The following is a 13,645-nucleotide window of genomic DNA, read 5'->3' as shown; positions in this document are numbered from 1 at the left end:
AATGAAAATTGAAACAAAGGCAGATCTCCTCGCGGCTATCCACAATAATGTTTATGCATTTCTCAATTAGCTGAACAAAGATCTTCTCAAAGGTCTGCAATCATTCTTTGATATCCTTGCATTGAATTTGCTCAGGTGCGTGCCAAAGTAACAGTTTTAAAAAGTTTCTAAATCCTTTGGGTGTTTTTCCATTGCTTCCTAAATTCCCCATTTGGTATTCTTTTATCTTCTGTTTATTCTGGTGACGAATCACGATTGCTGTTACAGAAGAAACAGAACGAAATCGAAATCCCAACACGACCGTAAAATTGGTTGAACACGTGGAAGACACTTAATAGCACAAGGGGATAAGGCCAGGTTTTCCGGAAAAGTAAGTGAATTCTGCTTCATCGCTGAAACTCGCCAAATGAATGCGTGCCAATCCAAACAAAGTCACAGTGTCAGAGCTAAGTTAAAACGACACAACCGGATGTCATGCTAACGGCTATAGAACATTTATAACTTCATATCGCACAAGAAGGATTTATTTAAAAAAAACCATGCAGAAGGGTATGTTGTATCCTAGATTTGAAAATCTGGAGGATATATTCGATGGACATGATTAATAACAAATCGGCTAAATTAGAGCTTGGCATGCATTTTTTTTTAAATTGATCATCTATTTGAGATATTGTCCATCAGTGATTCAATTATTTCATTTTGTTTTAATTTTGTATTACGAAAAATCCAAGGTCATGTGTACATTTCATGTGTACAGTCTTTTGAAGGTGTATATTCGCGAGATGTTGAGTGAAATGTTGCAAGACAGTCCCTTATAGTTTACCAAGACTAACAGACAAATAATACAATAACAGTTTTGATATCTACACAGTGTCCAATATTGTACTACTATTAAAGATGTAATGCCTCATTGAAATATCAAATTTTAAGTTTTGATATTATTTGTTTTGTGTCGAAAAAAATCCTTTTCGTAAATATACATCTTTGTTTGAGACACTTGGTCTGATCACCATAATCTTGATATTGGCAGCTTTAAATGTCAGAATTGATTGACTGTAATAAGCAAACAACGTACTTAAATGAATATTTCAGCTACTGGTAGCCATCTGGAATAATTTACGATGAATAAGCATGCACAACTATTATATATTTTAGTCGATGTATCTTCCGTGGATAATGTTGTTTTGAAACATGTTTCAGGTGAAGTGATACAAACTAAAGATGACATCTTCCGTTACAAACTATAGTTTGAGCCATCCTGTTCTGCGTTACCTTCTAAACTTACAAGAGTCGGCGAAGGTCAAAGGGGTTCCGGAGGACATTCAGACACAAATACAAACTTGTATCGACTGTATTATTGTAAGTATTAATACGTGTACTCAGTGTAATGATAAACTGGTTTGCATGCCATTGATTTCTTTTTTATTTTCATCTACGATAGTTACTTCATATCTAAAGAATGAACCAATCAACTACTAGTGTTAAGGATAATGACAAGCAATTAAGTCATTTGAAAAAAACCCGCCTGAACTCAGCGTCATGATAATTTGAAAACTTCCAAAAACTTAGTTACTGTTATGAAATAAGCTCCTTATTGAAACTTTGACAATATTTAAATATATGGTTCTGAAAAGATTGTTTTTCCTATGTTATGTTAACAGGCACGAGATGACTATTGTGAAGATATATCTAGTCCCGCAAGTGAGGCTATGGGTATCCTCATCGAAGAGACTAAAAACCATCCCTGGCAGCAGGCATACAACGGCGGCAAGATACAGTACCAAGTATCGCCTATGATGCTTTCCGGAGCACTGGAAGGTAAATGATGCAATAGTATCGATTCGAGTCTTGTTCATGGTAAATGTTCCAAAGAACAACATACTAACGCAAAAATTCCCGATTTTATCTTTAAATGGCTGCTTGTAACGTCCTTCTATCGTTTTACGAAACGCATGCTATTTTTGATACATTTAAGTTTACAATACCATTTATTACCATCATTGTTCTGCAATACTCCACATGAATCTAAAATTTGCGTTATTACACTTATATGCTTACGCATTCAAGCCATCTAATTCGCCTGAATAGCCCCATCGCACGCCAAAAGTTGAATGGAAACAAATTTAATTATGTTACTTTTATTTAAATTACATATTTTCCTGTTCTTAACTGAATTTCAGGTTCCTTCCTAAAGATGCTAACAGGCATGTCAAATGCCAAACGAGTCCTCGAAGTCGGTCTCTTTACCGGATGTGGCGCACTTGCCATGGCAGAGGCACTTCCGGCTGATGGAAAAGTTATCACATGTGAGATAGAGGAGTATGTTGCAGACGTTGCCAGGAAATTGATTGACCAATCACAACACGGAAAGAAGATCGATATAATGATAGGTGAGTTCTTCGGATCGCAATACACGCGACAGAGTTTTGTTTATATAAAAAAATGCAAGGGTGTCAAGAAATATGGCTGAAAAGGTGATGGCTGTAAATCAGCTTTCTTTGGCAAGGGTTTTACTATATATTTGCATAGGATAATCAACAGCATTTGTAACATTGAATCTGAGTTATGAAATCTCGGAAGAACGTTAATTCATAGTATATAGCATAATGAATAATTTTGATACTTCAATCAATCTAAATTTGTTTCGTCATTTTCTCTAACTATACAGGTCCTGCTACAGAGAGTCTTCAACAACTGGCTAAAGAACGACATCAGTTTGACATTATTTTCATTGACGCAAACAAGGAAGGTTATACCGACTACTATAAGGTATGTACATCACGAGATAGTGTCTTTGCTGATATCATGACGGACTGTACCCATTGACTTTTATCATATTAATTTCCTCATTATTCATTGAATATTCCAAAGTCATACATTTACGTGTTACACATGTGCAATATAACTTGCACTTTAGGTGATGAAATTACGCCACGCATTCACAAATACTGTAACATAGTGACGTAAACATGGGGACAATGGAGCGGTCAAATAGCAAATTGGAACCCATGCAAGAGCCTTTATATAAGATGGGTACTGCCAGAATGTACGACATTAGCAGCAAATTAAACTAGTTATAATATATATATATATAGATAATGATTCATACATTTACCCCCTACATATTGGACTAACTAGAGAAATATTTGTGGTAAAATTACCAGTAATGCCAAGGATTTTATTCTTTGCCTACTTGTTCTTTCCTTTCTTAATTTGTCATTGCTGGTATCTTACATTAGAAACCATTAGCCACTGTCGGAATGCTAATGGTTCCTGAATAAATCTAAATAATAAAATTTAAAAAAGAAATATTTTTCTTCTGTAACTGTCAATAAAAACTGATCTGGGGCATAAAATAAGCTATTATAGTGAAAAGAGAATGAATTTGGACATCATACACTTGGACAGAAGTTAACATGGGAATCCTCAGTCATGTTATCCCTATTCACATTTTTTCTGCATTTCGTTTTAACTCACAGGAAGAATAACTTAATTTAGAAATGAATATCATGTTATTTAGTGATTATGAATGTTGTCGACAGTAGTGAAGTTAATTAGAGCGACCTGAAGTTTCACCCTATTTTAATCTCCTGTTCAGATCACCAGTGAGATTATCTCTGAAGTTAATTTCATGTTCCAGCAGTAAGTTAATTGATGTGTCGTAAGTAGTAATGATAATCTGTGGTCGGGATGTAGAACATAACATTATTTTAAACAGTCTCTTGTCTCTAGTAGTAATTCTTCCGAAGTGTGTCGTGCTTTTTGAAAATAATTTTATGACTAAAATGAAAAATGAGTACGTGACAATTTTGATAAAAGAATCGATGTTGAAGTTAAAAACCAAAACTCACGTTTGAAAAAACTTTGATAAAAATGAACAAAAAAGGTTTACACGGGAAGCCGTGGAAAAAGTCAATGTTTTTTCCTTGATCAGTGTCGATCAGACACAGATCAAAGTAATGAAACGTCCTCTAAGTGGCACATGGGGAAATGGCAAAACATCATACGGAGCGAACACAATAAGCTCATTGAGCTGATACACGTCTGTATTTCTGAATGTCCTGTGGTGTAAGATTGCATTTATTAGCACCCCACACGTGATCGTTCACCCATCACATACAAACTCACTATCTCTCTTCAGATAATCATGGACCACGATATGCTGACATCGGAAGGCACTATACTGATAGACAACGCCTTACACGGGGGCCGGACTTACTTATCCACTGAAAAGCTACTGATCCCGAAATGTCAGAACACAGACTGTCACATGATGAGTGATTTTAACAACTATGTTTATAATGATAATAGGGTTTCCCAGGTAAAAATGTGCCTTATTCACTTCTCTTAATTTATAAATGTATATGAATTTCAATTTAATAATGAAAATCACAATATGACGTCACACTAAAGGCGGGAAAAACGGGAGTCTGTTTTGGATGTTTAACGCTAATAATACAGGAATAGAAATAATTGAAATGATCTCTGATTCTTCAATAGTTAAGTACTCAAGATTACTGCCAATGACGTCTGTACCTTGGTAACAAACACGTACACCTTTATATTTGATATCCGTATTTGAAGCCCGTGTTTTTATATCTACCATGTAGCAGCTGATATACTCAGGGTTAAAAATTTTCGGGATTTTTTATTTTATTACATTTTATCGTATTAAGATTTTGTTCTATGGATGAAAAATGGATTTTATACACACATGGCTCAGTATTTTCGCGTATCCAATTTTCGCGATCACCTTAAGGTACTATTAGATAGCGAAAATATCGTGCTCACGAAAATACCCGGCCATACGGTATGTTGCTGATTTACTCTTGTTTGCAGTCAAAGCCAGTCGACTGTATCATTGTATTTCAATCAATCATATATCGTTAATTAGTAGTTATCTACCTACCACCAGCAACGAACAAAAAGCAATGCCGGCGTTTCACATGAGTGATATATTGATTGGCCTCATTTTCTGATCGATTAGGTGATGGTCCCCATCCGTGACGGGGTGATGGTCATCAGGAGGAAGGAGGCATTCGAGGGACAGGCCTAGACTTGGCATCACCATATAGGGTTTAGTAATGCACGGTATACTCATGTAGCAATACTCATGACGAACAGTTGACTGGTATTACTCACAAATCGATACGTGAAAGTGTATTGTGCAACGTTGATATAGCAAAAGGATTGTTCTCTTATTGCGGGCACTACGCAGCCTTTGTATCCGTGAGATTTTCATCTGGAACTGAAGACGAGGAACAAAGCTTTGCAATTGAGGGATTGTTCAAACTACTAACGTACCTTTAAGTGACTTGTGACGGAAATATTACGTAGAGAACATGCTACTTTCGTTTCATGGCAGATCAAACTGGTAGTTACAGAAGAAATATGTTAATATGGAGATAACAGCTTCCTTATACAACGTCAGCGTGAAATGGGTCAACAAGAACATACAGTGAGATTATTTGCATGCTCTAGATCAGATCAAACTTTCATTTTGATATATAGATGGAGGTGTTCGTTACTTTATACAGGATTTAATGTTAATGTTTATTGTATTGATGGCGTTATATATAAATAAAGAACAAAGGTGCTGTATCAAGTTAATCTTTCTGTCGTTCATAAGATAATGAATGACATTGTCGGAAAGGATTTAATACAAGATTTGGTAAAAAAATTAAAATTGATGTTCTTTTGTCCGGAGACTATTCAGTTTAGTTTCTGGTGATTTTTTTTCTTTCGTCCAGGAACTTTCATAATAAATTATTCTGATTTGGTGTTTTGATTCCGTATTGCATAAGTTATGATTCAAAAATATTTTTTTCGCCAACAAGTCATTGATTAAAACATCAGTATGGTTTCATTGAAATGCAACTAATTCAGAAATGAGTATGATGATAATACTTTCCATGTGAAGTCTTTGATGTATGTTTTCAACAATGTCGTATTGCACTTTTCTTTAACGTTAACATTATACAATGCGAGTTGAATACTGACACTTAATATGACAACAAAGACCAACATCATCTTATGAGTACAATGCTGTAATCTTTTCCTGTGAGTCGAGTGACGTTTTATCATAGCAAATGCATTGTGTCAAACACACATTGAAATTCATTTATCAGGATATATTGATGTTCGGATCAGGTACATATGCTTACTATTCCTAGCGAATTTCTGGTATAATAAGATCTACAGGAATTACCTGTAAGGCCTATTCTAGAATGTGCAAAACATTATCAAACTTTTCAATGGAACGTGGAAAGTTTGAAAAATATAATTATAGCTTGAATCATAATTTGCATATTAAAGAAGAATTCCCCATTGTATAACTACCTTCGAACGTCTACTATGTGGTTTGTTGTACTCTTAAACCTATTTGTATGACTTTTGACCTCGTCCACATTGCGTGCTATTTTTATCGTTTGTTCCACTTTTTAACCCGACATTGCAACTCGTCCGTATGACATTACATTGTTGATGTCGTTCGGACGACAAATCTAATGACGTGTCGTACCTTTCGAATGTTTAATTGTTTGCGCTTTCAGAACTGATTGGTATATAAAATAAACATAATCATATTTTTTATTCACCAGTCAACATAGCAAAGCTATAACTTTCCTATTTACTTGTTTCGAAATGTTTTTCACACCTGCACACGAAAGCGTGGCCTGTACAGCTCCATCTCTTTGTTAATTTCTAAACGGCTACATGTTGTTTCGTACCTTTACACACCTTATTTTCGATAGTCCTATATGAGTCACAATACCAAACAGATACTGTAAGCTGCTGGTGTCAAATTTAGTACATCTGTACTATCTATAGTCACCTGGTACTAACGATTAATACTCGTGTATCGTCTACAAATAGTCATTCATATGTAGTGTATTTGTCAGAGTCGCCCAGGACACCAAGAAGGTATGTCGATATACATGTTTATAAATATGTCCTTGTGAAGAATATATGCACATGTACATGAAGGCGTGTCCGGGTATATGCAATGCATTTCTTATATGAGAAATATGAAACGAGTGTAAAAACTTCTCTCGAGATTTAGCGAATATTCTGTTAAAAATTTCATAAAATATTATTCATCATATGATCGATAGTACGTTAATCATTGCAGTTGACATGCTTTTCCGTCTCAGTATGTACATTTATAAAACGAACATAGTGTGAAATTATTCAATTAAGTCAAAGCTGATGAAAAGGATAAAAAAAATCATGACGTAGATTCACAATCTGCAGAAAATATCATGTACTGCATCGCTGCATTCACGATACCAAGATATGGAAGAGAGAAATTGCCTTGACCTAAACGGACACATGGACGGACACACGGACAAATAATGAATATATTCTATTACATAGTTTGTCGAGTTATCTCTAAAGTTGATGCACGGGAAGTAAATTTTAACTTCTGTACGAAGGAGTGCCTGAGACTGGTCACCCGCCTGGGCGGAGTATAAATAGACATTGTTACCGACAATCAAGTTGTTGACTTAAACCTTAAATCATATACCGTTTCTTCCTTAAGGGCACACGTATGTGAGATGGCAAAGCTATATAGCGTTCACTCTGATTAAGGATTTTGTTGGAAGTGTCATTTAACATTTCTTAAACCAAACAAAGACGTCAAATATTGACGAAAACAGATTAGAATTGTGTTCCAAATCCGTGTAAGAACGACAAATATTATTTTGTGACAAAATTTCTTTTTAAAAAAAGATTTGAGCCTGTAGGGTGCAATTCAACACACATGTTCCTGTCCATTTATGAAGCGCTCGTATAGATATACGTTAAAAATATACGTTGGAAATATTGGCGACCCTTATCAAATAGATTGTATAAAATTTTATTGTTCAGACCTTGACCTCGAAGAAAAAAAATCATATGACTTTTGATACTTTAATATCTCACCATACAATCTTTATCTATGACTGCAGCATTTGACAGGCACATCGAGGATTGAGACGAATGATTCAGATACAAGCTGTATTACTTAGATAACAAAACTTTATCGGAGTACCATGGTCCTCAGATAAATATCTGAAATCTCAGTCAGCACACCATCCCTATGGCGGTCTCCGCAGACACAACATAATCCCTGTTATCAAATGTCTACCATCACCATAGTCACCAGTGTGTACTGTCCCATCAAACAAAGTGCAACTTACAGTGTGCCTGCGTATGGAATGTAATCGAGTGAAAAAAGTATCAACACATACCATAGAAAATAATTAGAAACGGCCGCTTACACATCATGCTTTAAAAAGACTATTTTGCACAAAATGGGAACTAGAATATTTACCATTCCAATTATTCTGATAGTTTAGCAAATCACATTCATCCAAACTAAAGAAAAGAAACGTGAAAGCGAATCTATGTTTACTTCAATTTTTCTCGACAAGGCGTATCAAACTGTATCGGTTTTAATTTCTCATGTGGCAATGTTTCAACCTGTTATCGTCATAACTAAGGTAGTTAGTCTTGATAACATAGGTTAGTACCCTTAGTATCTCAGGTAAGTAACCATAATAACTAAGGTGAGAAACCGCAGTATAACCGTAATAACTCTGGTTGGCAAGTAACTCTGTTTGTTAACCGTAATTACTCAGGATAGTAACCTTGATTAAGTCAGGTTAGTAATCTTTATAACTCAGGTAAGTAACAGTAAATTATCAGGTTAGTAACCTTGGTAACGTAAGTAACCGCAATACTAAGGTTAGGAATGTTAATAGCTGACGTTACTACCCATAATGGATCAGGTTAGTAACCGTTATAACTCTTGTTAGCAACCTTAACTCACCTTAGTCACGTAAAAGTCAGATGAGTAACTGTGATAACTCTGGCTAGTAACCTTAGTGAATTATGTTAGTAACAATGATAACTCAGGTAAGTGACCTTAATAACTCAGGTAAGTAACCTTAAAAACTCAGGTTAGTAACCCTGATAACTTAGGTTGGTAACCTTAATAGCTCAGGTTAGTAACCTTAAAAGCTCAAGATATGACTCAAGTTAGTATATGTTTATAATACATTAATAGCTTAGCTGATTCATATGAATAGCTGCAATTGAGTTAGATACAAAACATATTCTAATTTTTGTCAATCCAGACACGTAATTTTTCGATTTTGCTTGTAGGAGAATATAACTTTAGCCTTTCAACCACAATTTTTTCAGTGGTATCATTGCTCTATTGTACCCAAGCTTAAACCGAATAACTCCATGTCATATTTTATTTGTTTGTCAATTCTTGGTCATATATGGATTGAGAGTACCCATCAATTTAACAGAAGTAAATCCCACACAAAAATTAACGATTTAACAGTAGTATATAATCTACCTCTTTTTTCATTTATGTTAACCAAAGTAAACAGAAAACGAAAATGGCTTCAACTTCCAAAAAAGCAATTATGGGCGGTCCCGTACAACGGCAGCTTGTAAAGTTACAAGACATGGCGAAGACACTAGAGGCTTCTGAGGATATTCAAACACAAATACAGATTTGTATAGAAAACGTTACAGTAAGTAATCGTATATCTCCTGTAGATGTTCTATCTAGATACTTTTAACAAAAGACAGTTAAATAGCTAGCTTATTCAAAACATTGCTGAAGTAAGACCAAGCAATGGTCATAATTGCATGAACATAGGCAGAAATATTCTTTCTGTGAAAAGTGCGAATACACTTGTCCGGGTTTATAATATTTTTATCACGTTAAGTAAAAATTAATTTTTAAATAGAGATATTGGGGAGAGTTATTCAGTTTTATGTTTATGTGATTCTTGTGAATCCACGATAAGATTGTCTAACTAATAGGTCGAGATCATGAAATAGAATAGTTTCCATTTTATCCCAATCATGATTTGATTATGTATATTTGTTGCATATACAGGCACAAGAGGAATACTGTGATACTATCTCCAGTCCCCCCAGTGAGGCCATTCAAAACCTCATCACAGAGACAAAAAAACATCCCTGGCAGAAAACAATGGACGAGGGCAAAGTAATGGGTAGAGTCGGACCAGGAATGATGTCTGGTGCTCTGGAAGGTATATGAAACATTTAAATGTATATTTTGACTATTGAAAAATATTGACACAGTTCAAATCACTCATATATACTTGACATTCTTAAAAATTGCAAATTAATGAATATTTAAGAAATTTACAAAATTATGGAATTAGGGCCTTAACTTGACTTCTTTGTCTCCACATTATGACACCTAGCATCAATATTCCTAGACGGAAGAAATAAACTGCTGTGTTGAATGATTTCCTAAATTTAACCAGTTGTTTTTCTTAAAAGTATCAAATGAATCTATCAGTGAGTGTAAGAACATCAATGTGTAATTACTGTTGTCTGAAAATCATTGAAGGTACATTCTTAAAGACACTCGTTGGCATGTCAAACGCCAAACGAATTCTCGAAGTCGGTCTCTTTACCGGATGTGGCGCGCTTGCCATGGCTGAGGCACTTCCGGCTGATGCTAAAGTTATCACGTGTGAGTTAGAGGAGTATGTTGCAGACGTTGCCAGGAAACTGGTTGACCAATCACCACACGGAAGGAAGATCGATATTATGATAGGTGAGTGGTCGTCTGCTGATGATGAATGAAATATCACTGATGTTCATTTCTTGTCGTTTTGGATCGTGAAAAGGATGTTAAAACATGTGAACGGCATGTTATCACAAAGTCAGTGGCGCTGTTGAAAGGGGCGAATCTATCTTCGAAATGGAGATATCTGGGATTTATTTTTGTACGAATTTGGAATACATATTTTCACTTTTCGTCTTTCTCATTCACATAGTGGTGGTTTAAGTGTTGACTTTCCGCCAAAAAGAATGCTTTCTCATTGTCCAAAAACACATAGATATGTTTCTGATGCTCTCTGCCCTGTATGTTCAGCTTTAAGTTCAGTTTAAATGAGTAGTAATGCCTAGTGACCATGTTACCGTGCCCAGGTTATGGCTGTCAAGTGTGATGATACTATTGAAGTACCCATAAATGTGCTATAACTGTTATCAAAACGCAACATAACATCATGTCATTAATAAACAGAAACAAACTACAAACTGATATACTGATTAATCCGGACAAGTGTTTCCCTCACTTACACAGGCCCAGCAGCAGAAAGTCTACAAAAACTTGCTGAAGAAGGACAGAAGTTCGACATGGTTTTTGTTGACGCCAACAAGGACGGTTATATCGACTATTATAAGGTATTGTAATTAGAAATGGTCTTCGTTGACATGACAGCTGGATGTCACCCTCTAAAGACGGCTGGTTGTTCGTTCTTCTGATTAACATCATTCACAGGAAATCTGGCTTCTTATAAGCCTGATGTCGTTAATTGTCATGGCTATTGGCTGGATGACTGCTTGCTTATTTTCTAACAAATTACGTTTATTTGCAATGTACATGAAGACATGTTCTAAAATGAGTACAAGACAACAAGCTGCAAATTCCACTATTATCAACATGTTCAGTTAAACATGATCTGTATGGACGCTTAAAAATAATTACTTATAAATATACGTTCGTAATATTGGTAAGCATAACGTGAAATTTACTGTCGTCAGGGTGTACAGCAACATATGTCGTACCTTCCATACATAATGTAAACAACCGATTTCGTTACTGATTGTGGTGTCTACAAGATTTGTTGATAGTCTCAGGATAATCTACTGAACGTTTACCATAGGATTCATGTCAGCACACAAATTTCGAAAGACAAAGTGATTATCTGATCTGTCTTATTCTTTTTATTTGTTGAATTTATTTTGATAAATGTGTATTTTAAAAAAAATCTTTCTTTGAAAATCTACACAAATCACGACTTGTTTATAGATCATAATGGACAATGACATGCTGACCGCCCGAGGCACAATACTGATTGATAATGCTCTGAACAGAGGTCAGGCCTATTTACCAAAGGAAAAGTTGGTGATTTCTGAGACTTGGGGAAAATACAGTCACGCAATACGAGATTTCAACGACTATGTCTACAACGATAACAGAGTGTCACAGGTAAAACTTTATCAACGTAACTGCTTTCATGTATGTCTCAGAAAATCGAAGCCTCTGTAACGCAATCTTGCACCAGTCGTGTCACATTATATGATTGTAATAAAACTAGGATGGATCTGTTTAAACTCATGCTACAATTGATTTCAAAGAGTGACTGACGATAAAATAGAAACTTTAAAAAGTAATAAAAAATGCGAAATTAGTTCATCGTTTTCCTGTTAGAAAAAATGTTCATGTAAATATTACAGTGATGTTTTTTCTTAGTTTTTGTTGTCCGCTTCACGCTACTCTCCATTTTGAATCTGAAAGTAAACCCAGGTTTATGAATGGCTGATGGAATTCTTAGTTCATGCTCTGTGTGTTCATTCATTATATGATTTGATGTTATTTAAGAATGGAATGCAGTACGACCGCAGCCTATCTAGAGTGTTGGAATTTCATTATTAATTCATTTAAGAATGTAGGTTTCGAATCTAGGAATGTTTTGAATTTCGATAAAAACAGCCACTTGATTAACAATGATTATCGATATATCACCAGAGGAGATCAATGAACTAAAATTAGTATATCATGATCTAACTGAGTGATCGATTGATTGACCTCTTCCTCTGATCGATTAGGTGATGGTGCCTATCCGTGACGGTGTGATGATGATCAGAAGAAAGGAGGCGTTCGAAGGAGAAGCATAGATTTGGTAGGATTACAAGCGCGTGGTTGTGTAGTTTATGTATACAAAGGGAAGTAACTCTGAGCTAAGAAAACCACGACATGCCACTTGAAAATGAAGCTATTTGAAGACTGTAAACAACACAGAACTCTTCAATGTCATGTACGGGGTTTCACACGAATGACATTGCACAATACCATTAGCTTATCATTATTACGTTAGTGAACTTTCAATTTAATACGGTTACCATGGCAACATATTCCGAGCAAGACGTCATCAATTTGGTCTAAAGATCGGAAGTTGGATACAAAGATCAGTTTAATAGAAGTTGTAAAGATGAAAGTCATTTCCACAATGATATGTAGTGTCTTCCTCAAGAGTTTGTTCCGTAGCGATGGGCGCGTGAAACTGTCTAATCGAACAATACTCGAACGCTCCAATATATAGATTTTGTTGTAAGGAAGAATTGTATTGAAGAAGATAATAAACGATATGATGAAGGAATATAAAAAGGTTTTTGTAAGCGTCTTTTCTTTTTATATGACTTCCACTTTAACTCTGGATGCTTCAAACTTTTAAAAAATTATTTCTAACAAATCGTAGCAGTCAAAATTCAGGAATTCTTCCATGACTCGGAGTCACAATTTATTGGCTACATAGGGGAACGCATCTTCGCTAGCCAAGGGCACTTAGTTTCACGGCATTAAGTGGCCTTGGCTAGCGAAGATGACGGGAACGGTTCTATGAATTATATTCAAGAACACATTCTTAAAATTCAATTAAAAAGGGAAGCAACGTTTGTATACAGGTGAAAAATCTGTAGTTAATGGTTTGAAGCCACGTAGTCAAAGTCCAGTGTAGTCAGTGAAATATTTCGGAAAATCCACGTCCTGTATAAAAAATCAAAATTTAGCGCGAAATTCTGCGACCTCTGGTGGCAA

General features: G+C 35.4%; 2 protein-coding genes across 2 annotated transcripts; both read left to right on the top strand.

Annotated features, from left to right (window-relative positions):
• Nucleotides 1–1,221: 1,221 nt before the first annotated feature.
• On the top strand, nt 1,222–5,056 carry LOC132552655 (O-methyltransferase MdmC-like). Its single transcript, XM_060216843.1, has 6 exons — nt 1,222–1,359; nt 1,662–1,818; nt 2,181–2,390; nt 2,669–2,769; nt 4,142–4,321; nt 4,988–5,056. The coding sequence occupies exons 1-6, from the start codon at nt 1,222–1,224 to the stop codon at nt 5,054–5,056; spliced, it is 855 nt and encodes a 284-aa protein (XP_060072826.1).
• Nucleotides 5,057–9,392: 4,336 nt separating this feature from the next.
• On the top strand, nt 9,393–12,726 carry LOC132552654 (uncharacterized). The gene is made up of 6 exons (XM_060216842.1): nt 9,393–9,530; nt 9,902–10,058; nt 10,385–10,594; nt 11,129–11,229; nt 11,858–12,037; nt 12,658–12,726. Exons 1-6 carry the CDS (start codon nt 9,393–9,395, stop codon nt 12,724–12,726), a joined length of 855 nt encoding a protein of 284 aa, XP_060072825.1.
• The last annotated feature ends 919 nt before the right edge of the window (nt 12,727–13,645 follow it).

This window comes from Ylistrum balloti, unplaced genomic scaffold (genome assembly GCF_031769215.1).
Source record: "Ylistrum balloti isolate Yb309-2 unplaced genomic scaffold, AGI_CSIRO_Ybal_v1 Utg370264, whole genome shotgun sequence".
NCBI classification, from domain to species: Eukaryota; Metazoa; Mollusca; class Bivalvia; order Pectinida; family Pectinidae; genus Ylistrum; species Ylistrum balloti.
The sequence above is the reverse complement of the archived record's forward strand: the minus strand, read 5'-3'. Positions and strand labels throughout refer to the sequence as shown.